Source organism: Hirundo rustica, chromosome 17, assembly GCF_015227805.2.
Source record: "Hirundo rustica isolate bHirRus1 chromosome 17, bHirRus1.pri.v3, whole genome shotgun sequence".
Taxonomy (NCBI): Eukaryota; Metazoa; Chordata; class Aves; order Passeriformes; family Hirundinidae; genus Hirundo; species Hirundo rustica.
Genome location: NC_053466.1, coordinates 12,606,902 through 12,634,245, shown reverse-complemented (window position 1 = coordinate 12,634,245; position 27,344 = coordinate 12,606,902). Strand labels below are relative to the sequence as shown.

Here is a 27,344-nt window from a genome sequence, read left to right as displayed (position 1 = left end):
GCACTCAGCTCACTGGGACAGTGATTTTTGTTCCACCACCATGGATGGAGGCCCCTCCATGCTCCATTAAAGTCAATGGCAGAACTCTCCTGTTTTTTAGCATGAACTCATCTTCGTTTCTCCTGCTCCCAGGTCATGTTTCGTTTCTCCTCTGCCATCTCTCCAAAACTGAAACAGCAACAGTAGTGATCAGATCAGATGACTTCCTAGATCACATGCAGCTGTGGAAATCCCAAAAGAATCCTCTGTTTTCAGGTGAAAACCAAATGCTGACACCTGTCCACCAACTTCCTGTACAACACCAGGGGCTGGGGTTATTTTCCTGCCGAGGACAGGGTATTTAAGGATGTGGTTGAGACGATGTGTTTTCTGTTTGACTTGTTTGAAACTGAGAGACTGCTCTTCTGGTTAAACGCTGTCCGAGAAAGAAGGAAGGATTTCCAGAAGCCCCACTAACCTGGCTATGGCTCGGCAGGTTGAGGATATCCACACCACAGTGACTGAAGAGCCTGCGGTTGCAATAAACGAGAACAGGTTCCCCTTCTTCGCTGGTTTTCTGAAAAACCCTGGGGAGCATTCACTTTCCCCTTACAGAGTGTTCCTAATATTCTGTGTTTTTTAAGCAGCTTTTAATCTTAATTGCTGTTGGGATCTTTGGGCGATCAAAGGGAGGATGGCTGTGATTCTTTGTATTACTCACTGCTGCATTAGCACCGGGATCAAATATTCATTTATTTTGGTTGGGGAGGTAACAGTCTCCTTTCACTGCACGCACACAATTACTGTAAGCATGCAGGGGACTTGCCAAATGATGCATGAGGGGAGGAGGAGAATCTTTGAAGAAAATTGTTCAAACGTAATTTAGTTCACTAATTGGCAAGGGACCGTTACTAACGAATCGCTTCTGTTTTATGTCAGTAGTGAATCAGGTTGATGATGTGTAACATACATTAAGTCAGTTAATGAGTATTAACTAGAAATGCGACTGAAACACAAGAAAAAGGGTTTTTCACCTTTAACTAGCCAAGCAGAATCACCAATAAATAAAAGGATATGTGTAACTGGCTTAGATGATTCCAATCTGCAGTGGAAATACTTTTCTTAGAATCTGATGGTAACCACAACCTTGTAGGAAAAAAAAAAAAATCAGACGCTTACTGGTGGCACTTCATCACCACTTGTTTTACTCCTAACCAAGCCTGAAATGAAAATGACTAAAAGTCATTACCGTAAAATAGCTGATTAGAACCCAATGTGAACTGAGACAGTGAGTCCTGGCCCTGGCTACAAGACCAGGGCATCGTGGGGCCAGTGAAGGCGTGTGTTGACTTGGTGGTGGCTGTGTGTGCACTTTCACTGGGGGACAGGACACTTGGCATCCCCCAGGCTGCACCAGGCAGGCTGGTGTGCCCCTAACCCTCGGGAGTCACGTGGAGAGGAGGGAGATCAGCTTGCTGGAGCAGCCACAGTCACAGCCATGCTTCAGTCTCACCTCTGTGTGTGACCCAACAGCACAACACGGCTTTTGGTGCAGTCAGGGCTGCAGGAATGTGGCCCTCAGAGCCCAGCAGTGCCAGGGCAGAGCTGAGAGGTGACAGCAGGCCCATGCCTCACTTGTGGATGTGCAGCCCTGAGAGCAAACACTGTTACAAAACCCAGGCAGAAGGAAAGTGTCTGGCTGGTTCCGGCATGTGAACAAACTGGCTTGTTAGGCCACAGGTGCAAAAATGAGAACATGGAGTAAAAGTGAGGATCAAGTGGAGAATTCCTGTGTTCTGCAGGTTTTGTGAAATAGGTATCAGGCCATGGAACCTGCCAGACACTGCAGCGGGCTCAGGGACAGGCAGGGGTCTGTTTGCTGTGGGCCAAAGGACAGCTCCACAACTGCCTGTAGGATTGCAATCCAACACTCCACTACCTGGAGAAGAAGGGTGGCGGAACATCTCAGGGGGCTCAGTCTGGGCATTACCTCTGCTCAGTCAGGCAGGTCCAGCCTTGGCTTTCAACTCAGGATTTTCAGCTTTCTGGCTAAGCAGAATCAAAGCAGAAGGGAGATGCATCAATCCCATCTCCTGGCAGCTTTAGGCAAGGAAAGATCACTGTTCCAGCAGTAAGAAAGGGCCCTGATGTCTGCAGCCAATCTTGGACACTGTCACAGCAGATGACAGCTCCAGACCCTGAGGATCAGATGCTCATCAGGTGTTGTTCTCCTTACCTGTGTTTGCAGCCACCAGGTACCTTTCTTACAGCAGGTTCTAAACTGGGTGCATTGCAACACAATCTATATCACACAACTGCTGAGCCCCTCGGCACACGGTGGGGTGCTGGTTTAGAAATAAGCTGATAATACAGTCATGGCAACACTACTTGCAGAGTCAGAAGAAAAACCTAAACATCCAGCACCAGCAGAAAATGTGTACAGATTAGTTTATCTCTGCACTCAACAGAGATAAGACCCCTTTGAAAAAAGAATCTAAGCTCCGGAAACGGCAGAAAGGATGAAGTTAAGCACAATGTGCTGGATCACGAGACATGCTGCCTGCTGGCAATGATACCTCAGAGTTCATCTGGAAATAATGCCATTAAATAGGGGTGACAGAGTGGCACAGGACAGTCCAGCCCCAGAGGAGGGGATTTATCCAGTGAGGGGCAGGGGGTGTGAGGGAAAGAGGCAGAAAGAAGCACACAGAGACCATTCATGTGGAACAATAAATCCTCAGCTTAAGAACATCAAACAAATGCAGCTGGTTGACAATGCCATGACAGTTCTGCTGCTTGTTGTCTCTTGGCAATCCAGAGGTTTCATGAGGCAAATAAACATGCAGAAATACACGTGGGATGGGGAAGAGTTAAACACTGGTCTGTCCCAGTCAGATGACAATGCAAACTCACACCTTCCAAATGTATTGTGGGTCAGAACGAATATCATTTCCTGCCGTTCAGAGGAAGCTTCTCTGGTTCACTGACCTTCCTTTTCTTCTCGGGTCCTGCTACCTCTTCTTGGCTGAAGGCAAGGTTCAGGAGGTTTATCTGTAACAACCATCAGAAACCAGGATCATTCTCACAGGGCACGCTCCTGCAACATGAGTTTAAAAGTACAGCTTCCAAAAGTGTCATGTGCGTGCCTGGATCCTCCTGGCTTTGCTCAGTGTGATCCTGTTCTCCAGAAAAGCAATTAGGCGAGGAATCAAAACTTGGAGTACTGGATGGAGCTGGGAATGTTAGAGTTGTGCAAGCAACAGGTTCAGCTTCAGGGACAGGGAATGGGTTTGGTGGCCAGGGGACAGGACCCATCTCCCCATCACTGACAGAAAATACCAGGAGCAAGGAGATCTATGAGGAATATAATAGCTGATAGGGCATTTGTTTCTCCATCAATCTCAGATAATCAAAACATATGGAAAAGAAGGGGACACTTAGGTCAAATTTGTGGTCACAGCCTTTCAGGAGACACAGTCCCTCTGTTTGTACATGAGGGAATTCAGCATGAGCTGGTCAATCTCAGGCTTCAAAACTACCTGTGACTCTGTGAAAAATAACTAAGCCAAGCAAGCTTTTTTTCCAAAAGGCTTAACTTCCCTCTAGAAAGACACAAACCTCACCCAGAAAAACTCCGAGCCTGCAAACCAAGAGGTTAAAAACAGCGATAAATATATGTGAGAATATAAGTGAGTCAATGGAACAGACACTTCAGACAGACCACAGGGAGATGGACAGCCAGGACGACAGCTGAAGTGTTGGCTGTGCCAGGGGACAGACTCACTTATCCTCCTTATCATGTCACATATTTGCATTTCTACAATAATAATCTGGTGCTGCTGAGAGCAACGTGTGTTGTCGCCCACCCAGAAGGGACGAAGCTCAGTCTGGCAATGTGGCCTCTCTCCCTGGAGCTGAGGGGACACACCACGGCACAGAGCTTCTCCTCCAAAACAAAGTTCACTTGGATGACGGCGAGATGAATGGAGAGGGAAAGGAGTGCTAAGAGAATTCCTGCTCCCAAACAAGAGTACCTCCCTCTAGTGTCACTGCCAGGCACCAGGAGCCCCGGAACTGTGGCAGGGGAAGCACAAGGAGTTAATAAAGAGCTGTTCCAGAACACATCCCGGTGATGAGCACAAGGTCTCCAGATTACAAGATGTGGTCATTATAGAATTCCCCACTCACGTCACCAAGGCTTGCTTTCCATCTGACCTTGGAATGAGGCTTCGGCAATCTCTGCATAGCAATGGGCTTTCTAATGTGTGAAATAGCTCTGATTAGGGATTAACAGTAAAATACTTTGAAACAGCCTCACTTCGCCTCTCTATCGTGTTTCAAATTGTTTTTCTTCCCTCCTCTTCATTATGAGCAATGCAATGTTGCTCAATGCAAAAGTACAATTTCCTTTCCCTAAAAACACAGACAACAAGAGCGTGCCAAAGTGGGCTGGGCAGGCTCTCCCTCATCCTGCACAGTCAGGCTGACAGAGCTTTCCAAGGCTGCCCAAGGTGTGTTTGCTTGAGGACAGAGCCATGAGTGCCTCTGTGTTACAGCTCCTCACCTGATACTCAGCTGCTCCAACTGGCATTTTTGGCAGCTATTTACCTTCCTCTCCCAGGCATCGTTTTAACCTGTCTGCTTCCCTTTTTTTTTTTTTTTTTTTTTTTTTAAGTGAAGAGCTCAGAGGAGGAAACACTGCATCCAAAACCTCTCCAGCATTAACACAGCTGCAGGGTTTGTACCCTGTCCTGTTGGCCACACAACAAAGCAGGGGCACAATGCCCAGTCTCCCAGCCCCATCACCTGGGTGAGGCAGCTCTCCTTCTGTTTTAGCCTAAACCTAGCTAGAGCTGGTGCTTTAATTCCCTCCACTGAGGAATGGATCCTCCACAGTCCAGAAAGCTACTCAGTGAAGGTTTTACCCCTTTGCTATTCCTCCAGAATTTCCTGCATGGATGGGATACTTGTGAGGTGGAGAAACAGCCACAATGAGCAGCTGCTTGCACTCCAGCTCCCCTCAGTTCTCCTGCCCTTTACCACAGGCAGCACGAGCACCTTGCAGGAACCTGAGATGAGCAGTGAAAACATCCAAGGAAGCCATGGAGGGCTCTAGGGAAGCGCTATTCACCCATGCAATGAAACAGACGTCAACAGGGAGAGGTATTTCACCAAAGCCAACGTGTCCTGGCCTGTCCCTGCCCAAGCTCACGTAGGAGCTCGGAGCCAGGAACAGACCCCAAGTCCAACTTGAGCTCCCATCCTTAACTAAACACTCCAGCTTCTTCTCCAGAAAAGCTGCTCTAAAGGGGATTAAGTCAGATCTGACGTGTGCTTATTTGACTTGAAGCAGAAAGCAAACCTACCCAACGGTGTGGTGAGAAGCAGGAAATCCCTCCCATTGATTAAACATACAATCAAAGCCTCCAGAAGTTCATTAATTCTAATTTTTCCCATGTACTGGGATGCTTCACTTGAATAACTGATGTCAGAGCAAGCTGTGAGAAAATGTTGCTTTTCCTCTTACACAACCTCAGCTCTACGGATGAGCCAGGTGCTGTAAAAGCAGGTATGACAAGGTGCACCCCTTGCACCCTCACCCTAAAATGGACCATGCTGACAGGTGGGACAAGGCCAGAGCAAGCAGCAAAGGCAGCAGCAGCTCTGTGACCTCCTGACTCTGAGTCCAAGGCAGAGTTCAGGATCTGGGTAATACCATGAACACACAGTGAGTTTGAATCGCCTGTTAGACTACGTGTAAAAAAGCAATATTTTGCCACAGGAGTTTTCCTGTGGAGCTACAGCTAACTTGTGAATCATACAAGCGTTACTAATTTCTGGCATAAAACTCACAGGACAGCTGCGTGTTGTCTGGAGAAGATATCAGGCTAAAAATAGGTTAGACTTAGATTAAAGCCTTCCCAAGGCAGACTGGTGGACGAAACAGAGTGAGCAGACCACAGCCACACTGCTATTCTTAGATAGACACAATCAGGACCCAGTTTTGTGCTCTGCAATTTGCAATCCCCAGTGTCCCCACGTATTCCGGCCAAAAATTCCCAGCATAAATTGAAGAAAATTTACAGCTCTCCTGACATGTGTTTTGCTTCCCAAGGCATCCTGTGCAGAACAGCTAAAATTGCACAAGAGCATTCGGCTGTGTCCCTCTTTGTCCCTGCTGCCCCATGCTGGGGTTTGGCACTTGGCAAATTTTATGCCCTCAGAGGAGCTCCCTTTGTCCGGGACACGGAGGGTTTTGTTTGGTACCTTGTAACTATCCCCACAAATCCACAAGCACATGAATGGCAAAAGAAGTGCAGTTCCATCGAGCAAGCTGGAAGAATAAGGGCTGAGATACAAGACTGAGCTGCTGAAATAAGGCAGAGTGACCCTCAGGTGTCAGGACAACACAGTTTGAGCAGGGGACTCTCATCATCATGGATGTTAATCAGCGTGACCTGAGGCATCCTGTGATTTCAGCTGCAGCTACCACTGACTCAACAGCACAGCAAACTCTCATCACTTACAAAAATCAACCTGGATTGGTTCAGATTGGTCCCCTAAGACCTAATTCCTGCCTGCTCACTGACAGCTGGCTGCTCTGTGCTCCGAAGCACAGCAAAATCCCGGGGTCACAAGACACATCATGGTGTCGGTGAAAGGACAAGAGGAGATGGACGTGAACTGAAACCACAGAATCAGAGTCCCAGAATGGTTTGCATTGGAATGGATCTTAAAGCACATCTCATTCCACTCCCCTGTCGTGAGCAGGGACACCTTCCACTAGCCCAGGTTGCTCCATGCCCCATCTTACCTGGCCTCGAGCACTTCCAGGGAAATACAAGAAATTTCATTTAAACATAAGGACAAACTTTTTAGTTTTTTACTGTGAGGGTAACCAAGTAGTGGTCAAAGTCATGCAGGGAGGTTGTGGAACCTCCTGCCTTGGAGGTATTCACCACCTGAGAGGACAAGGTCCCAAGGAATGTTCTCCCTCTCCCTGTGCTCTCAGCAGGTCAGTTGGTCCTGCTGATCCCCAGCTGGCCCTACTGACCCCGGCAGCTCTGTGGTTAAACCCAGCACTGGCTCCCACCAGTTTCCAGTGCCATGGTCACACTGACATCAGTGGAATCCATCCTGATTTCCATCTGTGCTGGAGGATCACGCTGGTTAGTGTGAAAGCCAACTTACGCAGGTGGAACAAGGAAAGACCCTCAGCGTGGTGCCGCTGTGGAAAGCTGCCACGTTTTTGTGCTAGAAAACCACGCCTACACAGCACTATCACCAGTCCTCTTCCTTTCCCTCAGCTCCTGATAAAACCTTTGTCATACTCAGTGCCGCTCTTGTCTCATGTCTCGTTCTGCATCTCATGTGTCTTGTAGATTTTTAAGGATTAATGAACAGATTCTTCCAGAGTATTAAAAAAAGTGCTTCAAAAATCCCTTTTAGAAGACAAAATTATCAACACCTCTCCTGCTAATCTCCTCCAGGGCCCTCAATCCCACTGTCCACTTCCATGATGGACATTCTCATTGCTGGATCACAATCACTCCCCACAATCCTGATTCTAACTCTGCAGCTGAGGGGAAAAAGAAAATGGACACTCCTTCTGCCTACTAGGCTGCTACCCAGCAGCCCCTCATGGGATATTAGATGTGTCCAACCTTAATTTATGTGGATTTCTCCAGAGGGTCTGGCTGCTAGAATGCACGGCATGAACACATGGAATGGCAGCCAGCACGGAAGCGCCACGTCTTCCGCATGTCCCTGGGGGAGCTGCCAGGGAATCTGATGGTGCAAGGGTTAAATCTCCCTGGATCTGTGGGGTGACAGGCCTCACCTCTGCATGCAGAGATCACTAGGAAACTGTTTCCTGTATGCTAGACAGGGATAACTCATGGAAGGGATGAATGGCCCCAAGATACAGCTAAGGATCTGACGTGAACTGAAAGAAGCCAGGAATTTCCTGACCTCCCTGTCTCACTCCTCCCAGCATGGCCTGAGCTCAGAGGAAGGAGAGGCAAGCTCATCTCTGAATCTTTCTCTCTTCATTGCTTGGGTCTGTGTAGCTTCAGCTGGTTTGGAGAAGAAAATGTTCTGGGAACTTCTCATCAGATACAGCTCTCTTGATAGACAGGCAGAGATAAACCCTGCTGCTTTTTTTTCTCTTCTTCAAAAGTTCAAGATAATGACATTGCCACAGAAAAATGCTTTCCTATTGCTCTGCACATGGCAGGTTTCATCCTTCAACTGCCTTCTGTCGTGGCACTTCTGAATGTGGTTTGCCTGGGAAAAATCAGACAACAAAGGTCTTGATCTCCAAGTTGTTGTTCTGCAGTTGAACACACTTGTGCTGACCTTTACTGCCAGAAAGAAGCTGTGTACAGCACTGCAGCTCAGCAGGGCACAGGAGATGTGGAATGGTTTGGGCCGGAAGGCACCTTAAAGTTCATCTCACTCCACCCCTGCCATGGCAGGGACACCTCCCACTGTTCCAGGCTGCTCCCAGCCCCAGTGTCCAACCTGGCCTTGGGCACTGCCAGGGATCCAGGGGCAGCCACAGCTGCTCTGGGCACCCTGTGCCAGGCCCTGCCCACCCTGCCAGGGAACAATTCCTGCCCAATCTCCCATCCAGCCCTGCCCTCTGGCAGTGGAGGCCATTCCCTGTGTCCTGTCCCTCCAGCCCTCATCCCCAGTCCCTCTCCAGCTCTCTCAGAGTCCTTTGGGCACTGGAAGGGGCTCTGAGGTCTCTATCAGGGTAACACCGACCCCTGGCACACCAGACAGGTATTACTGCATCATCCATGAAAGTCTGTGTCCACACAATCCCTCGGAGAAAGAGCACACGGCCAGGTAGCCAAGTCTCCCGCACAAGGAGCAGCAGCTGGAGGCCAGACAGACTGTCCTCCGAGGCCTAAAGCAGCCCTGATTCACAACTCTTAGGTATGAACCTCTCCCCTGACATCTCAGTCGCAGACAGCTCCCGTCAGGAGAGCTGATCCACATGGCAGGAGCCTGCCTACAGCAGCCAGTGAATCCCAGAGCTGAATGCCTCAGCCATCACCGATCCCACTGGGATGCCCACACAACGCCAAGTGTCAACGCGCTCCTCATGTCCCACAGCAGGAGCTGTGTCTGGCAGCAGCTGATGGAACCAGAAACTTGGGAGGCAGAGCTGCCTGGTGCTGTGCTGATACAGCCACACCATTCCCAGCTCAGGGCGAGCCAGGGCTCCCTGCATGGCTGCCTCACTGTGCACTGAGACTGTGCTCCAAGGACCACCCCAGAACTTCAGCCCACAGCTTCCTGATGGGAGATAAAAGTTTGCAGAGGCGTTCACATGGTCAGATTTTACTCATCTTCTAGTTCTGTTTCATTCCAAACTCATTCCACTGCAGCATGTTTGCTTACACGAAGACAAAGCTGACCAAAATCAATTTTCAGGACAAGGACATTAAAGGTTGTTCTCTACAAGATGATAGAAGAGTTTGCTGAAGAACTCAGAAGTTATCCCAATTCAGTGCAGGACCTCATTCTCATCAGCAGACTTCTATAAGTTAAACTAATGGGCAGCAATTCTCTATTTCCCCCAATTCTTCACAGCTCCTAAAATGCCAGCGGAAAAAAGGAAGATGCACAAAGATAGCACAGGAGGACAAACCTTTGGCTGATGCAATCAGAAGGCTCCTGAAGCCAGGAGAGGTGAGCTAATTTACATGCTGGTGCCTAACTCTGGATGATTAAGTGCAGAGATGCTCTGCTGGGAAAGGGCAATCTCTCATTTGATCCCGAGGATCATCAATCATGAGATGGCAGATAAGAAGCCAGTGAAGTACATGGAAATTTTTCCCCAACCTGCAAAGCTCTCTGCCAGAGACACTCTGTGACCACTCCTAAAGGCCAGTTCCAGTTCTCACTGGGCAGGAAGAGCTGCTTCTCTTTTGGCAGATCCACATCCTTCGCCTCTCCCATGTCAATTAGACAAAAATAAGCCTTTAATACTTTCATTCTTGGTTTTCCTGAAGAGCTCTAGGTCAGCAAGATAATGGCCAATAAACTCAATTCTAGTTTTTATTTTTGGTAACCAAGCACTCAGAAAGATTCACTCCAGCTGAAGAGCAGAAATGTGCTCACCCACATTTCCAAAAGCAACTTGTGACCGTGGGTAACGGTTTCAAACTCAGAACTTCTTGAATATCAAATCCTCGTGCAGACAGCAATTTTTTGTGACACTCCAAATTGTTCCGGTTAGTTCAGAAAATTCTGGCATTCCCACCCCAACCCAAGAGCTGGAAAACACTATTAATAGTGTCTGGCTGGCAACAAGGTGCTCACATCCACACCTCACCAGCTCTGCTCCTCCCCATCTCACCTACACCTGACCCTGTCAGACAACACCTAACTCAGATTTCCCATCCATCCCAGCTTCTCCTCATTTTTTAGGACAAACTTCACCCACCAGCTCGGCTTCCTGATTCACATGGACGATACAATGGTCATTTGTTTTAACCACTTCCTTCAGAAAATAAGGGAAAGTCCCTCTCATATGGAAAAGAGTGTCAAATTTTTATTAGTGCAGGCTTTACAGTGATGATTCTACTGGCTTGACTTTGTTTTTCCCTAAACTGGGTAAAATATTAGCCAGCTTCTAAGCTATGAGATTTTAAAAATAGCATCAAAGAATACATTAAGAAAAGAATCTCCCAAGGCTTGGGATTATTTTTTTTTTTTTCTAAAGTCTTTGGAAGCACATGATGGATAAAGTGATTCTTCCATTTTTCAGCAACTAATGCTGTTTCCACCACCTTCAGACACTCTCACTCCGGCTACCGAATTCTAATGAAATGCACATGCTGAGAGAGGTGTCTGGTGCTCTGCTGGCCATCGTGACAGCCCCAAAAGAAGGTCAGAGCATGAATCAGTGGGGGAACCATGAGTTGCAAACAAAAAAGGCTCCTGTTTTCACAGACGACAGAATAAACAATGATCAGAAGGAAAGCGGAGGATGTGACACGGAAAAAAAAATGTGGTTAAAGTTTGAAAAATACCAGCCTAGGCACAGAAGTTCACTTCTAAGATCCAGAGTCAAGGCAAATACCTCGCAGATGCCTTTAGAATGACAGGGTGAGCTGCAGTCTGCAGTTGCTGTCTGGGTTAGACACCCCGGGATTCTTTTCAACAGAGGCGGGGAAAATTTTAGTAGCAATTTCCTACTCTCGTTAACTTATCCTGTAAAGATGCAGTTTCTGACCATTCAAGCTCACATGATCCTCAGCTAATTTGAATGGGAGGAGGATCAAGTGGCAGGTCTGGTGGTTTTCAGAGATTTGCCATGTCACTGAACAAACCTCTCCACATGCCCATGAGTTTGGGCTCTGATGGTGACTCAGGCTTTGGCTGGGCAGCCTTCAGGGTGGGATTAATTTTTTACTTATCTAAAACAACCTACCTGGTCTATCCTAATTCTGAGCAGCCTTCAGGGTGGGATTAATTTTTTACTTATCTAAAACAACCTACCTGGTCTATCCTAATTCTTTGGGTTGCTCCAACAACCATCAAAAAAGATCAGTACCTCCAGGGGATAATTCTTCCTACCCCAGAGGGGTAACCAAAAAGGGATAGGATTCATTAGCTACCTGTGACTCACATGTAAAGAAAGTCTGGAAGCAAGAGGGGAGAGGTGAAGACCATATTAGGCAAAAAATACACCCTTCAAACCTAAAATAGGGTGGTGATTTCAGAACCTTAATCCAAAAGCACCCACAGGTAAACCAGCCTGGCTGGGACAGAGAAAGGCTTAGTCTGTGTGTGTTACTCACAGGTACCAATTGCAGAGAACAGAATCAAATTCTGCTGCTGGGTGGAGGAAATAAACTGATCATGCAAAGCTTCTTCCTAAATGCTTCCAGCTTATGTTTACATCCCTCTGCTACTCTGTAGCCTCTATGTACTGTGACCCTGAATGATAAATCCACTAATGTTATTGAATTTTGTGTCATCATGGATGATGTAATGGTCCATGACAGTGAATTCCTCTGTGCCTGGAGTATCTCAGAACCACTAAAGCTTCCTCACCTGCTGACATGCCCTTGAGCAAGGCATTCTGTCCATCTCCTTTATTCCCCTCTTATTCTTCCTACCTGCAACACAAACAGCAAAGCAAAATCAGCTGCAAAGTGCTTAATTTAAAAAAAAAAAAATAAAATCTGGAAGCCTGACTAAACCACTGAGGCAAAAATCCCATGAAATTGTGTAAGCTTTGCTCTGAGACACTGCCAACAGTGGCAGTTTATTCCTAGAAAGAGACATTTCAGCATGAAGTGTCATCTGAACATCAGCTTGAAACAGCTCTAGCAATTATGATCTCCTTTTTAACCTGGATCTAAGAAAACAAAGCTTATGTCTAGACATGCCCTAAGTGTGAGGGGTGGGGGAAAGGAGGGGAGATCTCCCCTGGTAAATATTTATTAACCTTTCAGACAGTTTCAGTAAAATTTGAGGGGGTGTCCGAAGTGCCCCAGTTTCATGAGATCAGGCAGCTGTTTAGAGGAGGAGGATCCTGTTAAAATCCCCAGAGCAACAAAAGTGGCAAGATGAGTTAATTCCTTATTAGTCATCGGGGAATCTGCAGGGGAAAGACCCGCAAAGGTGGTTTCACAGGCAGGGAAGCTGCTTTAGCCCACTGCCCGGCAATCCCAGGAATGCTATTTACCATTTTGTCACTAGATGGTATTGTTCCACAGTCTATATCCCAGAGCCTCGAAGGTCAAACACAGCATGGTATAGCACAGGCTGGCTTGATTAAAGCCACACAAAAGGCTTTTTTCCTCATCTATTTTCATGTATGTTTTCCCCCATGGAAGTTATCAGCAAAAGCCAAACTGTAACAGCTAAAGGAAAAGAGCTTTGTTGAACATAGAGATAATGTAACTCGGTTTTGATGATCTGGGCATTTCCTCCATATCTCAAAAAAACTGTCGAGATAAAGAAGTGTAAAGATACTGATACAAAATTGAATGTTTCTGTTAACAAACCAAGCATAATCAACCAGCCCTTTGTTACAGTTCGGTCTGTTCTGACACAAAATTCAAACAGCCGGACAAACTCTGCTCATCCAAAATCTAAATATTAGAGAATCACAGAATCAGGGAATGGGTTGAACGGGAAGAGACCTTAAAACCCATCCAGTCCCATGCCCTGCCACAGGCAGGGACATCTTCCACTGTCCCAGGCTGCTCCAAGCCTGGATCAACCTGGCCTTGGACACTTCCAGAGATCCAGGAGCAGTCACAGCTTTGCTGGGCAACCTATGCCAGGGCCTCCTCACTCTCACAGGAAACAACCATTTCCTCTAATGTCTCAAATAGCCTACTGTTATTAACAGCACTGAAAGACCTTACCAGGACATTGTGTGGAGTGCATTATGCTGGGATACAATCAGGAGCAGAAGCTCCTTCAGTTTTAAAACTGAGCTTTCATTTACCTGTATCTTCAAGGCAAAAAGAAGATGCTTCTGTTTTCCTGCCTGGATGGGTGTCACTTTTGCCCCCTTCGTGCTCATTTGAATCTGCTCTGACAGGGCAAGGGTGATTCTGTAAAGCAAATGATGTTTTGTCTTAATAATATAACCTAAGAAATACACCCAGGTGGTAAATCCACTTTCTTTTAAGGAGTTTTTTGCTAGATAAAATCTATTCTTCCAGTGAGAATTGAAGAGTTATTTCTATACCTCTGTGCTCTCCTCCTCCTCCTCCTCTTCCTCGCAGTCCAGCCCTTGGTGGGAGATCTCAGTAGGGCCACTCTTCTGGATCAGGTTGCTGTCAGACTTCCTCACCCTCTTCTTCTCAGTTGTCACTCTGACTTTCATGAGGTGGAAGTCAGTGGAGACTGAGCCCACCCTCAGGTGCACGGGATCCCCAGCAAACAGCAGGCCACCAGGGCTGCCATCGTCCTTGAAGCCAGGGGGCTGGTAATCCTGGGGAGTGACTGCACAGGGAGAGGGAACTCCATGAGCTCAGGGGAACTGAGTTCCGTCTCTCCTTAGGCTGATTTAGAAAGAACAGTTATGAAGCAGCTCCGAGTAACACTGACTACTAAAAATATTCCAGGTTTTTGGTTTTGTTTTGGTTTTTTGGTTTTTTTTTTTTTTTTAGGAGGAAGGGACAGAATACAAAGCGTAAAATGAGCCGAGCAAATGTTATCAGGGAGCTCAAAGAAAAAGAATTACTTTAGGATGCTGAAATACCATTAAAAGGCTGGAGCAAAACCTGACATTGCTTGTTCCTTAAGGAAACAAGCTCAAAAAAAAAAACCCAGGGAAGAAGGATTTCTCCCTTTCACACCACATAGCTGTATTTCTTATATGGATTTCAAACTTTTCCTAAGAACATCTGCCACCCCTGTGCACTGGAAAGATTTACCGTGTTACACCATTTCTCAGTGCTATCAGCCAAGAGCTTCTCCCATCTCACCTTTTCTAAGCTTTATTTTATTCCCAGGGCTCACACTTATTACAGAGACTGATGGAATTCTTCCCGAAGGCACACACCGCTCTCCACCTACCATCGTTGTAGTAGAGGAGTTTCATGCTGAGGGTGATGTCATTGGGCAGCGGCCCGAGGTCCTGCATGAGCAGGTACAGGGTCCGGAGCAGGAGCCTGCTGGCCTGTTTGACATCCTTGCTGCACAGCCCAGCCACAAACTCCCTGTGGTTGCTACAATCAGAAGAATAATGGATTTGTTATCCTCGGTCATGAATATTCACGATCCAATTACACACACAGAGCACCCACTGACTTGTCTGAATCCACCAGTGAGAAAGCTACAATGTCTCTATGTAATTCCCAGATAAACAGGGAAGTGAAACAGGCTCCAGGGATGGGGTGGCATCCGCAGAACACCCGCTCCAAACTCAGAGGCCTGGCATTTACATTTGAACAGACTTCAGAGCTGGGGCAACCATTATACAAATGTCATGACTCACTTGTTTGAACATGATTAAATTGGATCAAAGGACCATAAAACAAGTGCCTTTCGCCTAAGCAATTTCAGGAACGAGAGGAATGAGTTGAGGATCCCATCTAAAGCCAATTCATCACAGGGGTTATTTTCAAGTCCATTCTGCAGTTTTTGAAGAGAAGTGAATTGCATGTTCTCACTCAATTCCGTGTAAGAAAAAGCAGCTCAGAGGCACATTTTTCAGCAGTGATGAAGGGGCATTCCTCTCACCTCCTTCACCCATCCAAATGTCAGCTGGCTGCTCCAAGCCAGCAGTCCAGACAGAGAGCCATGGGTGACATGAGTGGGATGAATAGCACTCCAGAGGAGTTTGTTCCTCTTTGATTAAAACTGAGGTAGATGAGATGAGCAACTCAGAGCAGCCAGCTAACTTCAGAAAGAGCAGATGAATCACTGTGTGACTAAGGGACCTGAACTTCCCTAACTTTCAAAGAAGGGGTCAAAAAGATGTGTAACTCCTTCACTACATCTTTGGAAGACCCCTGACATTACACGTAGGCTGGAGGATGCCCAACACAATCACCCCAAATTGCATCAAAAGCAGTAAAAATTTAACCTAAGAATATCCCAGAATAAACCTGACTGAACCTCAGAAAGAAACAAATTAAGACCGATTCCCCCTTCCAGCTGAGCTTCTTTGGGGCATGAAAATGAGGTGGCTGTGGAACAGCTTGACTTCCCAAGGTATGGAATCACAGCATCACTTAGGTTGGAAAAGACCTCTAAGATCATGAAGTCCAAACTCTGTGGTATTAGATGGGGTCCTCGATTAAATCCTGCATGTTTAGAAACATACAATGAGAGGAAAATGCTGGCAGTGCCTAAGGTGGAACGTCTATCAGCTTTACAAACTGTGGGATGAGCAGATCTGAAATGGCAAAGTTCCTAAGAAAAAAAAAGAATGAGATGTCCATAGGAATTAACAGGTCAAGCACTGCTTCAATATGGGAAAAACACTGAGAATTTAATGCAGGAGGGAGTTAAAAAGCAGAAGGAACTGAACCTTGGAAGGAGTGGGACCTGTGGCAAGGAACTCCTCCAAAATCCATCTAAAATAAGGCAAGGACCATTTTAGGAGAAAGGTTCCCCTTACTCCTTGGATGTGATGCTGCAGCCCCGCAAAATCTCTCTCCCAGAGTGATTAACTCCAAGTTTGTCCAGGACAACAGCTGCTGCAGGTGTAAAAGGCAGCATTATCAGCTGAAGGTGCTGATAGCACAGATGACAATTCCCTGATCTGTGCCAGAACTCTGGATTATTAAAGACTGCAGGGACACGCATGAGCCTGCCACAGCACTGCCAGTCCCCGAGGAAACAGCCCAGGAATCCAATGCCACAGGCTCTGGAGCCTCAGAGCACATTCAAACATGACAGGAAGATGGCTTGGCCTCTCCCTGGATGACACAATGGACACCCAAGCTCCATGTGGGGACTGTCCTTACTTCTAGGAATTAATGAGTCAGGCTGATTAAAATCCCAAAGTACTCAAGAACTATCTATTATCTTTCCAATCCCAGAGTTCCTCTTCCCCTCAGTGTGAGGACAATGGACAGCAGCTTCGAAGCAGAAATGGAGGGCACAGCCAAAAAAGGTCACTCCAGAGATAATTCAGATTTGTCCAAAAGAAAATAATTTTGCCTTATGGTACAAATTATTCGGATGGGTTTAGAGAAAGAGCAGCTAAGGGCAGGAGTGCTGGGGAGGAGCTTCCTGAGGAGCACACAAGACAGCAGAGCTCTCTTGCTGTCCAGGCAGGTTCCAAGATCCATCTTTCACCAGTGGCAACTGCAGAACAAAGTAAAAACAGGTTAATTATTTTTCTTTGCTTTGGTTATAGCCAATGGCCTTTCACAGTATTTATTTGAAGCGCCACAGGATTACAGCCCACCAAACACAGCTTTAAGTATCTGACAAAGAGTGCCAAAAACAGGTAAAAAGCTGCTACTTCCTGCCACATGTTTTGCACCATCAGCTCAGGCATCCTAAGTGAAAGTTCTCTCAGGTCACCCACGCAGGGCCGCTCAAGCAGAACACATGTATGCAAATGCTCAAGGGAAAAAAAAGTCTTGGGCACAGAATCATGGTGAAAGGGCTCAAACCTGAGCAAGCTTCATCTGAAAGCACAAAGCTGTCTGGTGGAAGTGCACGAACACTTTTTGTTAGCTGAGACAGCAGCAAGCTCAACAACAGGGCTGGTTTCTGCATCACCTCCCTGATGAGGCACCACTCCTCTCAACTGTCCTGCGCTCAGGTGTACTTTGAGGGCCTCATGGTGCTCAGTAAGAGCATTTCAGCTCATTCTCCTAGCAGTTAATACACTGTAAGGTGAATATCCTCAACTCTGATGGTATTTACAGTTGCTTAATGACTTGGACCTGCTCAAACCACAGAATCACGGGATGGTTTCAGTTGGAATGACCTTAAAGGTCATCTTGCTACACCCCCTGCCATGGGCACAGACACCTTCCACTGAACCAGGTTCCTCCATCCAACCTGGCTTTGGACACTTCCAGGGATGGGGAGTCCACAACCCCTCTGGGCAGTCATAAAGTGCAGCTTCTTAATTTTCAAGAACACAACTTTTAGTGTAACCCTGAGAAATCAAGCCAAATCCTTACCTGCTGATGTCCATCTGGGGCACCTTCTTTTTGTACTTGAATTTGAACTGATACATTTCAGTGACTGTCTAGAGATGTAACAAGAGAGAGGAGAAGCAGAAATGGATCACTTTGAGAAACAAGATGTGTCCTGAGTTTGGAGAGTCCTTTCACACTCTCTGACACAGCACAGTATTAATTTAGTGACATGCTGACAATTTTAACTCTATTATTGCTCGCACAGACTTTGGCAAGTTCTCTTAGCAGCCACATCTTACCTAGCACTGAAAGAATCATGACTTACAAACTTCCTGCCTCCTCCTTCCATTTGCTCCGTGGGCCTGACTCTCCAACTTCAGTCTCTAGCAAGGCTCCAGAGCTGGCAGATTCTCCCAGTGTCCCTTGCTAAAGGAGAACTGGGAAGCTGCACAGGTGACCAGTGTCACGTGGAAGCCTGGCCCTGTGCTCTGTATGGGGACAAGGGCCTGGAGGATTCTTCCCACAGGGAAATCCAAACAATATTGCATGGGGAAAAATTGCTGAATTTTACCGGTCTCAGAGAATTTTTGAGGCAGACAAAAATAGTGGGTGATTTTCCATTTAAAAGAATTAGAGAATAAAACAATTAGGAAGAACAGACAGCTTCCCCCCAAGAGAAAGGGTCTATTGTACACCAATTCCATGCCTATAATTCACTTTTTCCGGAGACAATGAGGTCGATTAGTAGGAGCTCAGCTGAGCTCTTAACTCTGAGCCTTCCTTGCAAATGCCAGCCTTGGCATGGCTCAGCTCTTGCTCTGTCCCCAGACTCTGAGGTGCCATGCAGCAGAACTGGAACCAGGCTCAGACAGAAAGGGTCTGAAGCTGTTCTCTGATCTCCAGCATGGGTGCAGACCCTCACTCCTGGATCACACCCCCCAGATGAAACCAAACAGAAACACAACACCAAGAGGCCGGGGACAGGCACTACTCAACACATCCATCCAGGTCTGGAGGGATTCCTGACTCCTGTCCTACACCTCTCTGCATGACAAACCAGCTACTTTCATCAGAGCTCGTAAAAAGGTGGCTTGCAAATGAGTAATGTTGAACTTCCCATTTCTTCTCTTTGGGAAACTAAAACAAAACTGTGAACATGCCCATTAGTTGTCTGCTAACATCCCTGCCTGAGGCCCTGGTGGGCCCTCAGCCGGGTGTTTGATCACAGTGCAGCTCACTGAGCTGGCACTCCGGAGTGAAGGCACAGGAACAGAAATGGGGTCACCAAGGAGCTATGTCAGGGTAGTTCTTAAGCCTCCACTCCACTCTGAATACGAATGTACTCACCCATGTCTTCAGCTGCCTCAAAGATTAATTAAGACTCTTTCTTACCTCAGGACTGGTGTAAATCTGTTACAAGAAAGCACAGTGAGGGCATTTTCCTTGGGACAACTTGAACCAGTGACTAACAAGGATATTTTCAGTTTACAGCAGACTGTGCTATCTTTAGTGTGGGTTCAGAGAAAGGAATGGCTGGGAAAGAGCCTTCCTCTATCAGCAGTCAATACCCACCACTTCAAAGACAGGTAGAAGACACACGTGTGCAATATTGGAGGAATGGGGTTAATTCCCATTCCAATCCCCGCAGGCAGCTTTTGATGCCTGGGATTTAACTGCTCAGATGATGCACAGAGCAGATGGTGAGCAAAGCTCCTGGCGCTTTGCAGGGGGCTGGGGCCAACAGCTGCCTATGGAACCACCAGAGTGTGGTTTCTCCAGGATCAGATTCATAAGGAGGACTCTTTTGCAGGGATAAATGGAGAGGACACGGCAGCTTCCATGATTAGAATCACATGCAAAGGACACAAATAAGGCCTCAGTCAGAAGTCTGACATGCTGAGAAAAGCATTCCCAAGCAGCCTTGAACTCCATATTTACTGTATCTAAAAAAGGTCACAGCTCTATTAAAAATCACACACGTTTTGGCTTCTCCTTAAAAAAGGCACAAATGGGCTGACACAACCTTGACTCTATCTCAAGCAGCGGAGGGGAGAGAAAACCACTTTGTATTCATTTACTTACTGCAAGGACAGCCACGTGTAGCTAAGGAGGGAAAATCAAAACAAAACACAGAATCAACATCTAACCTTAGTGGTCAAGGAAAAGCAAGTCCTATCAAACCCTGACTGCCTACACAGGGAGAAGGAATAGATACACTCAACAAACCAGGAATTAAAACCCCTTTTGCAGATTCTTCCCAGCACAGCATCAGCAACACCTAGTGGCCAGTTTGCCTGGCTTGACTCACAGTTCCCCAAGAAACAACTCCATGCTCAGTGATCTCCCTTGGGACTCCTTTCAAACAAATCCCCAAATACTGATTTAAAATTCTTTACAAGGGCACCCACCCCTACTGAACACGAATATTTACTTCCTGCTAGGAATTTCCCCAAAGTTATTTAATTTATGCTCTATCAAGGAATTACACATGTGATTGCCCTTAAAAACAATATTAAAACATGCATTAAATCCCTCAGTTTTTCCTTAATCGTTGTGAAACAATTAATTTATGTCTCTCATAAATAACAAAGGGCTAAATACCTCCTAGAGCTGTCAGCAAGCACTAAACTGTGCTCACAACATTGTTAATTATCTTGTGCGCACTGACAGCTGCACTGATGTCTGAGAAACACTCGGATCATCAGTACCAGAACAATCAGGGCTCCACTGGTCTGGAGGAGCTGGGCTGGTGAACAGTGCTGACATGGAGGACAGCAACTGGTGCTTTTTCCTGTGCAGGGAGTTTTAATGTGAGAATCACCAAGGAATATGAGCACTTGCTAGCTGGTTTTGTCCTGGAAGCAGTTACATACCTTATTTGGTGAATTAAGGGGAAAAAAAAGGGACAAATTTTGAGCCTGCGAGAAAAGCCAGGAGGGTTAGAGAAGATGAGATGAAGGGGAATGATCAGGGAAAAGGAGATGAAGGACCAGCAAAAGCACAGAACCTCTCAAGAAAACAAAAACAGGCAGGAGATCCAGATCTCAGTTCTGCCTAGCAGGGTCTCTCAAACATAAAAGACCACAAATGTAGGGCACTAAGGGAAATCCATTGCAGGCTGCAAACTGGTTCCCACATAACAGATGGGAGAGTTGAGAGGAAGTGGACAGGATTTGAGCTCAAGGCATAAAATCCCAAATCTCATATTCAGGGCAGGGTCTTTCCCCTGTCCCACAGCTGTAAACTTCTTACGTGCATCGAAGATCACAACAGAAACACAGCAGGAATGGAAGGATAGTTTTGTTCTTACTTTAAGAAATAGGACACTCCAATAAAAAAGTGAAAAAAACCACACTTACATACTGCTTCTCCAAAGCATCAAAACAACCTTGAATCCTGCCAGGGAAAAAAACATGTTAATACTAACCAGCAACACTTATCTCCTGATCTGTAAACACACTCATTAGGAGTGGGTTAAAGGGCATTTTTTTCTGGAATTAGGACAACACAACCGACATTTGGGGCTTGTGAAGTGCTTTTCAGGTCAGACCTGAAGGCAGCATTCTCCTTTCTTCATCTGTGCATTGTTTATACTTCTGGGGCATTACCGTGTCAGCCCAGAGCCTGCTTGAATCCTGACAAAGACAAGGATTGGAGGCCAAAGGCTGGCTCTGACTGTGTCCCTGCTCAGCGCTCTGTTCCAGTTCCCCAGCCAGAGCTCTGATGGCTCTTTTCCCATCAGCCTTGTACAGAGCTCAGCTCAATCTGAACGTGTCTGGTCTTGCAAATCTTTGTTATCTGATGCAGAGTTTACAGTAATGGAGTTTCTCAAAGTAGTAAATATTATATGAAGCAGCAATGGCCAGATATTTGCTTTTGGAGTCAACGGATGTGCAGCAAGGTATCTCCTTAGCACGTCAGGGACAGTTTTTCTGCTTATTGGGAACATGCCAACTGTGAAATACTTCCTGAAGAAAACTGTGGGATTCTTAGAGAGAGAGAGAAAAAATATTGTACATACTGAAAAACAAGTGCAAGAATCCCTATCAAAGTGAAACCAGAAAAGACTAAACACAACAGAAAGGACCTCATGACAGTCTTTACCCTCTCTCTGCACCTCTGCTGCCACATGTGCTCTGGGGCCTGACCATGACCTCACTGCAGCCAACACTTCCACAGACCTTGAACTCACATGACCTCAGTCACTAATTCTGTCCTGCTTACAGGGGGGCCAAGCACTCCCAGCTGCAGCGGGAGCCCCCTGGCACCAGGGCACAATGTTTTCCAGTTCAGGAAGGAGAAGAATGCAGGGGCAGATGTCTCCTACTCAGCACAATCTTGTCTTGGTTTCACTGTTACTCACTTACCACTTGACTATCTGCAATGATCCCAGACAGCTTTTATCTTCTCGGAGAATTTTTAGACAGAGGTCTGCAAAATCAGATTTAGCACATAGTTACAATCCTTATCACAGCTCTTGGGCAAACATTGAAACTAAGCTAGTCCATCCTCCCTTTTTTGGATACAAGCTTTATCTGAAGGTCCTTCCTGAGCGGAAATGTTGGGTTTCCACCGAGTCTCAGGTGGGCTTATTGCTGGGTTTGCAAATGTCAGAACTTTCCTCAGAAGCCCTGAGCTCTCGCAGAAGAAGGGATGGAGTTACAGCTTTATCACAAAAGATCAGCAGCTTCCTCCTCTCCTCCCTCCTCGACCATTCCCTAACACCTTCCCTTCTTCATTCAGACTTCACCAACGTCCATGTGAAGTGATGTCCCAATGATAGCACTCACAATAAACTTTCTGTGAAGCTTTTTCACACAGCTCCTTCTACCTGTCCTTCCAGGCATTCAGAATGGCAAAAGGCACACCTGTCCTACAGGTGAAAAGGGGGATTAAAAACACCTTAGGACTCAACCAAGGGGCCCTTGAAGACAAGAGCAGGCCAGATGTTAACACCACCAAAAAGGCACTAGACAGACCTGACATACGACCAGTGGCTTTTTGGGGTTAGGGGATCAAGAACCCATTTGGGAGCTCTATGCCCTCAACCAAATCTACAAAGTACACGTGAACATGTTTCAGGGCAACAAGGGACAACATGGAACGGATTGAAAAGCATGGAGACATTTCACACTTTGAATGATGACAAAGATGTTAATGAATCAAAGCATCACTAATTCTTGGGATCGTGTGACAGGAGTTTGATTTTTTTTTTTTTCCTTAAAAAGTTCTGATTCCTAAAGCACATTTGAGATAGTTTTCATGAAAAAAAAAAACCAAATCCAAAAATGAAACTGTTTTAAACTGAAGGAGGGACAAGTTAGATTAGACATAAGTACAGTTTTTACAATGAGGTTGGTAAAACACTGGTACAGGTTGCCCAGAGAGAAGGTGGATGCTCCATTCCTGGAAATATTCAAGGTCAGGTTGGATGGGACTTGGTGCAACCTGGTCTACTGGAAGGTGTCCCTGCCCATGGCAGAGGGTTGGACTTGATGGTCTTAAAAGGTCCACCCCAAACCATTCTACAATTCTATGAAAACCAACAAATCTAATTTCAGCCTCCCAATGAAAACTAAAAAAGTCAACCTCATGGGTTCAAAGATCCAAAAGAAAATAAAACATTCCAATAAGAGTAAATGTTTAAAAAGCTTTCTGAGTTTTAAGTTGCTCTCCTGGCTCTGAGACCTGGTTCCTGGGGCTGGCAATGCCAAAGAACGACTCCAAACCAAGAGGAACACCAACAGAGAAGCCAGGAGCCCAAGGTTGTCTTCCATGCTCTTTATCAGAAGTTCTGTCTGCACGCAGACTTGAGAAGAGTTGAGAATTTGTAGCCAACTCCCACCCAAAGTGAACTTACCCACATGCACAGCCAGAAGATAACAAGTAAGGCAGATTATAGGTAAAATGTAGTGAGCACAAACAGGAGGTGTTACCATCCAGATAGCGAGTGCCGTAGGAGCTCTCTGGGAACAGCCCCCTCATGTAGGTTATGCAGGACATGGAGATGGCCAGGAGCCTTTTCACCAGCACCAGGGACTGCTGCTCTGTGCTGATGCTCTCGGGGAACAGCACTGCCTCCTGGAAAAGCAGGGCAATGCCACAAATAGCACCTTCTGAAGTGTAACACAGATCGTATTTAGAAACAAGTCTCAGCAGGTGGGAAGAGGGTAACTTAGAAATGTAATTTTAAGGTTTCTCTGGTATTTAAACTAGGCAGGGAAGACTCATGTCTGAGGTGGGTGGATTAAATGATCTAAGGGTAGAGATCAATAGATCAGACATCATTACGCGGATGCAGAGTGCACTGAGTTGGATGTGCCCTCCCCTTTATCACATTCCCACCCCCTCCCCTGCACTAAAGCTGGCACTTAACAGACAAAAAAGGAGTGCAGTTTTAATTGTGAAGTCACACAGGGCTGGTGTGGCAAGCACTGTTGTACCAAAGGCTGCTGGTTTGAGCTCTGACAGCAGCCTGAGTTGCCAACAGTGATTTTAACTCTAAGCTGTAAAACAGCACCTGAAGCTACAGTAAATATACACTGTGTGAAGCCAACAGGAACAATGCAGCGGACACTGCACTAAATTTAGTTCTTCTATTACTTTATTGCTGTTCTTCCTGCTAATAAAGCTCTGTGCACACCTAATGAGCCTGCATTCATTGAGACAAGCCATGTCAGAGCCCCACACTGCCTCTCGCTGAATTGGAATTAATCCAACTAAGAACAGTGCAGACAACAGAAAGCGTTCCCACCTCTGCAGACACAGGCGTGCCAAGTCCCAAACCGAGAGCTAAGACTGTCTGCACCACCACATTTTAATTTTTTACCTTAGAGGGCTTCTTCTTTTGCTTGAGTAACTGTTGAGTAGCCATCCTGTGTTTCAAAGACCCGCCTTCCACTTGTAACTAAATCCTGAAAAATAAAGAAGGTATGAGACACAGTTACTGCTATTTCTCATATATATTAAAGCAAGAATGAGATTCCTCAGAGTTTGAAAGCTAATTGCCAGGCAGAACAGGTAAAGCACAGCAAGCCAAGGGTACTCCATGGCACTGAGCCTGCAGAGCATGAAACCTCCTGCTCACTGGTAAATGATCAATAGTATTTGAAATTCAGGGCCACAACTGCACCTGGTGTCAGTCGGTGCCACTCCAGAATGCATTTCTCATATTCCAAACCACAAATGTTAATTCCTACAACCATTAGAAAGTGTGAAGGGGGAATGTGAAAGAACTGGAGGTCTGCCAATAGCAGTTAATATTTTAGCAAGGGTAAGCAGGAAATGCACTAACATCGGTCTTGGCCGGAATAAGGGAATGATTCTTCTGGGACACCTTGAAAGGTAAAACAAAAAAAAAAAAAAAAAAAAAAAAAAAGAAAGAGGAGAGTCCAAATTGTTCCAGTTAGACAAGCTTGGATTGAAGAGGAAAATACTCATTTTACCAGAATGGAGAGCTGATTGATACAGGCAATAATGCTGGATATTCCATGTTTCTCACTTCAGTGAGGTGTTTGATTTAGCACCATCTGACAATCCTGATTAAAAACTTCCATTAGCTGGAATTAACAAGGTCTGCGTTAACTGGTTTGAAAAATTACTTGCTGGGAGATCTCCACATCTCATTGTAAATGGGGGATGTTAATGAAAGGAAACACCAGGAATGGGTCCCAGAGGGCCACTGCCTGCGTCCACAGCCAGTCGACTTCCCCAGTAACAATTAAAGCAATAGCACAAACAAGAGGGTGATTTAACTCCTGACCTAATGCAGCTTTTTATTAACTCAGCTGATCTAACCTTGTTCTGCATTTGCACCTTTTGTGCTTTTCTTTTTTTCCTGTGGAAGCCTCATTTCCATTTGTTGGCAGTCATTAAGACATGCTGATTGGAACATGGTGACAGCTTTTATGCTAAATTTAGCACTTCATTTAGTAATGAGGACAGATTACAGCTATAAAAGTATATTTAAACAAATATACACCTGCAAATTTTTTTACGTGTTAAATATTTTAGCAAAGTAGCTTTTTTTTACCCAGGCACTGTGAGCAGGACTAGAATGCAATCAAAGCAGACAAAGGTGTTGTAATTACAACGTGAGGTTATTAACTAAATAAAGCTGATTTAGGTGAGACAAAGATATAAGAAAACATGTTTTATAAACCATACCACATTTATATTGATTGACTAAGGAGGAAGCATCACCCAGACCAAGCTGACCCATTACAGCCCAGCTGTTAGGTACAAGGTACAAGACTTTGGCATCAGCGTCTCACCAGGGCTGGAAGGGCAGAAGCTGCGCTGAAACCCCAGTGCTCCCACACTCTGCAGCCACCTTATCACCGAATATCAGCAAATTAGTACTAAAAAAGGAAAAACAAACCTCATCCTCAGGAACCTGCTGCTCCCTGACACCCTCAGCCCTGCAGCCCTCACTCTGCCCCTTGTGCCTGATGTTGGAGAGGTGAGGCACCACAGCCCCTGAAAAAACCAGCCATGGCTCCAAAGACGGGGTTACTCTTTTTCTGGGGGAGGTTTATGAGCGGAAGCTCAGGCCCGGCCGGGGTCCACACGGGGCCGAGTCCTGCCCCTCACACAGCAGCACCGTGAGGTACCGGGGCCCCCGGAGGCCCTGAGGAGCCCGAGCGCCAGGGGCGCCGCTGAGGGATCCCTGAGGCGCGGGGGAAGCCCCAGAGGCAGAGAGCGGTTCCCGCGCGGGCGGGAGGGGCTCCCCGTGGAACTTGGGGTCCCCTGAGGCGCTGGGAAGCGCTGTGAGGTTCTCCTGAGACACTGAGGCATCACCTCAGGCGCTCCGGGCCCTGTGAGGCGCCGAGGGGCCCCGTAAGGAGCTCCCTGAGGAGCCCCTGAAGGACAGTGGGGGTCCGTCCTGAGGCGCGGGAGACCCTAGGGGCGCTGAGGGCTCCCCTGAGGGGCGGCCTCGGCCTGCCCCAGTCCGGCCGGGCGGTTCCCGTACCTGCGTCACCCACCCCGGCTCCGAGGGCTCCTCCGGCCACGGTGCCGCCGGAGTCCGGGCGTGGGCGGTGCTGAGGGCGGGCGGAGGCGGGAGCGGCCCCAACTCCTGAGGCGGAAACTTGAGCCTGCCCTGCGTGTGACCTTGTTCCGGGCTTGTGACCTGTCCGTGTTTCCATGGCTGTCCCTGCCCTTGGTCTGCCCCTCAAGCTGTCCCTATCCCTGTCCATGTCTCTGTCTCTATTCCTGTCCCTATATCTTCTGCCCTGTCCCAGGAATTCAGGCAGGACAAGGTCCTGCAAAACCAGGGCCATGGCAGGGGCAGTGGTGTGGTATCAGACCTGTTTAAAATCACTTCATAGTAAAATACTGGGTTTATTAGCAGCCCATAGTCCCAAAGGAGGGGCAGTTTTAAGTTTCTCAAATCCACATTCTTAGAATACTCTGGTACTTTTCTGGTATCAGGGACTTCACAAGGAGCGAAGTATTTTGGAGCCAGTGTCATAACCTAGGCAAGGAGGATGGGTTGTCTAATATCTTGTTTACAGAATAATCTGCCTAAACTAATTGTTCCCATCTCCTGGCAATTTGTTATCCTTCAGATAAGGAAACATTTTTTCCTTTTTATCTCTACTCCAAGCAATTCAGGGGGATGCTGGTGAGGGCATGCCCTTCCCTTCCCAGTTCTCCCAGCTCTGGAAATGCCAGTCTGTCCAGTTATGGTGATTTGCCCAGCTGACAAGGGAGGATACAGTGTTCCTTTAGTACTTGTGTTTTTCCGGGCTGTTTTCTGATCTCTTTCCA

At 46.7% G+C, this 27,344-nt stretch overlaps 1 protein-coding gene across 5 annotated transcripts; it reads right to left on the bottom strand.

Moving 5' to 3' along the window:
- Window positions 1-2,707: 2,707 nt before the first annotated feature.
- Window positions 2,708-26,668, bottom strand: HORMAD2 (HORMA domain containing 2). 5 transcript variants are annotated; one of them, XM_040081014.2, is made up of 14 exons: window positions 26,545-26,593; window positions 25,847-25,933; window positions 24,403-24,487; window positions 23,510-23,654; window positions 21,941-22,004; window positions 20,933-20,969; window positions 19,656-19,676; window positions 18,966-18,983; window positions 17,616-17,683; window positions 14,542-14,693; window positions 13,709-13,965; window positions 13,463-13,571; window positions 12,055-12,119; window positions 2,708-3,030 (listed from the first exon to the last, which is right to left on the bottom strand). In XM_040081014.2, the coding sequence occupies exons 3-14, from the start codon at window positions 24,445-24,447 to the stop codon at window positions 2,926-2,928; spliced, it is 1,086 nt and encodes a 361-aa protein (XP_039936948.1). In that variant the 5' UTR covers window positions 24,448-24,487; window positions 25,847-25,933; window positions 26,545-26,593; the 3' UTR covers window positions 2,708-2,925. The 5 variants fall into 5 exon arrangements, with proteins under 5 accessions (XP_039936948.1, XP_058278835.1, XP_039936947.1 ...); XM_058422852.1 differs by lacking the exons at window positions 25,847-25,933; window positions 26,545-26,593 and adding exons at window positions 24,868-24,909; window positions 25,954-26,006; XM_040081013.1 differs by lacking the exon at window positions 25,847-25,933 and having other exon boundaries at window positions 26,545-26,668.
- Window positions 26,669-27,344: the final 676 nt, after the last annotated feature.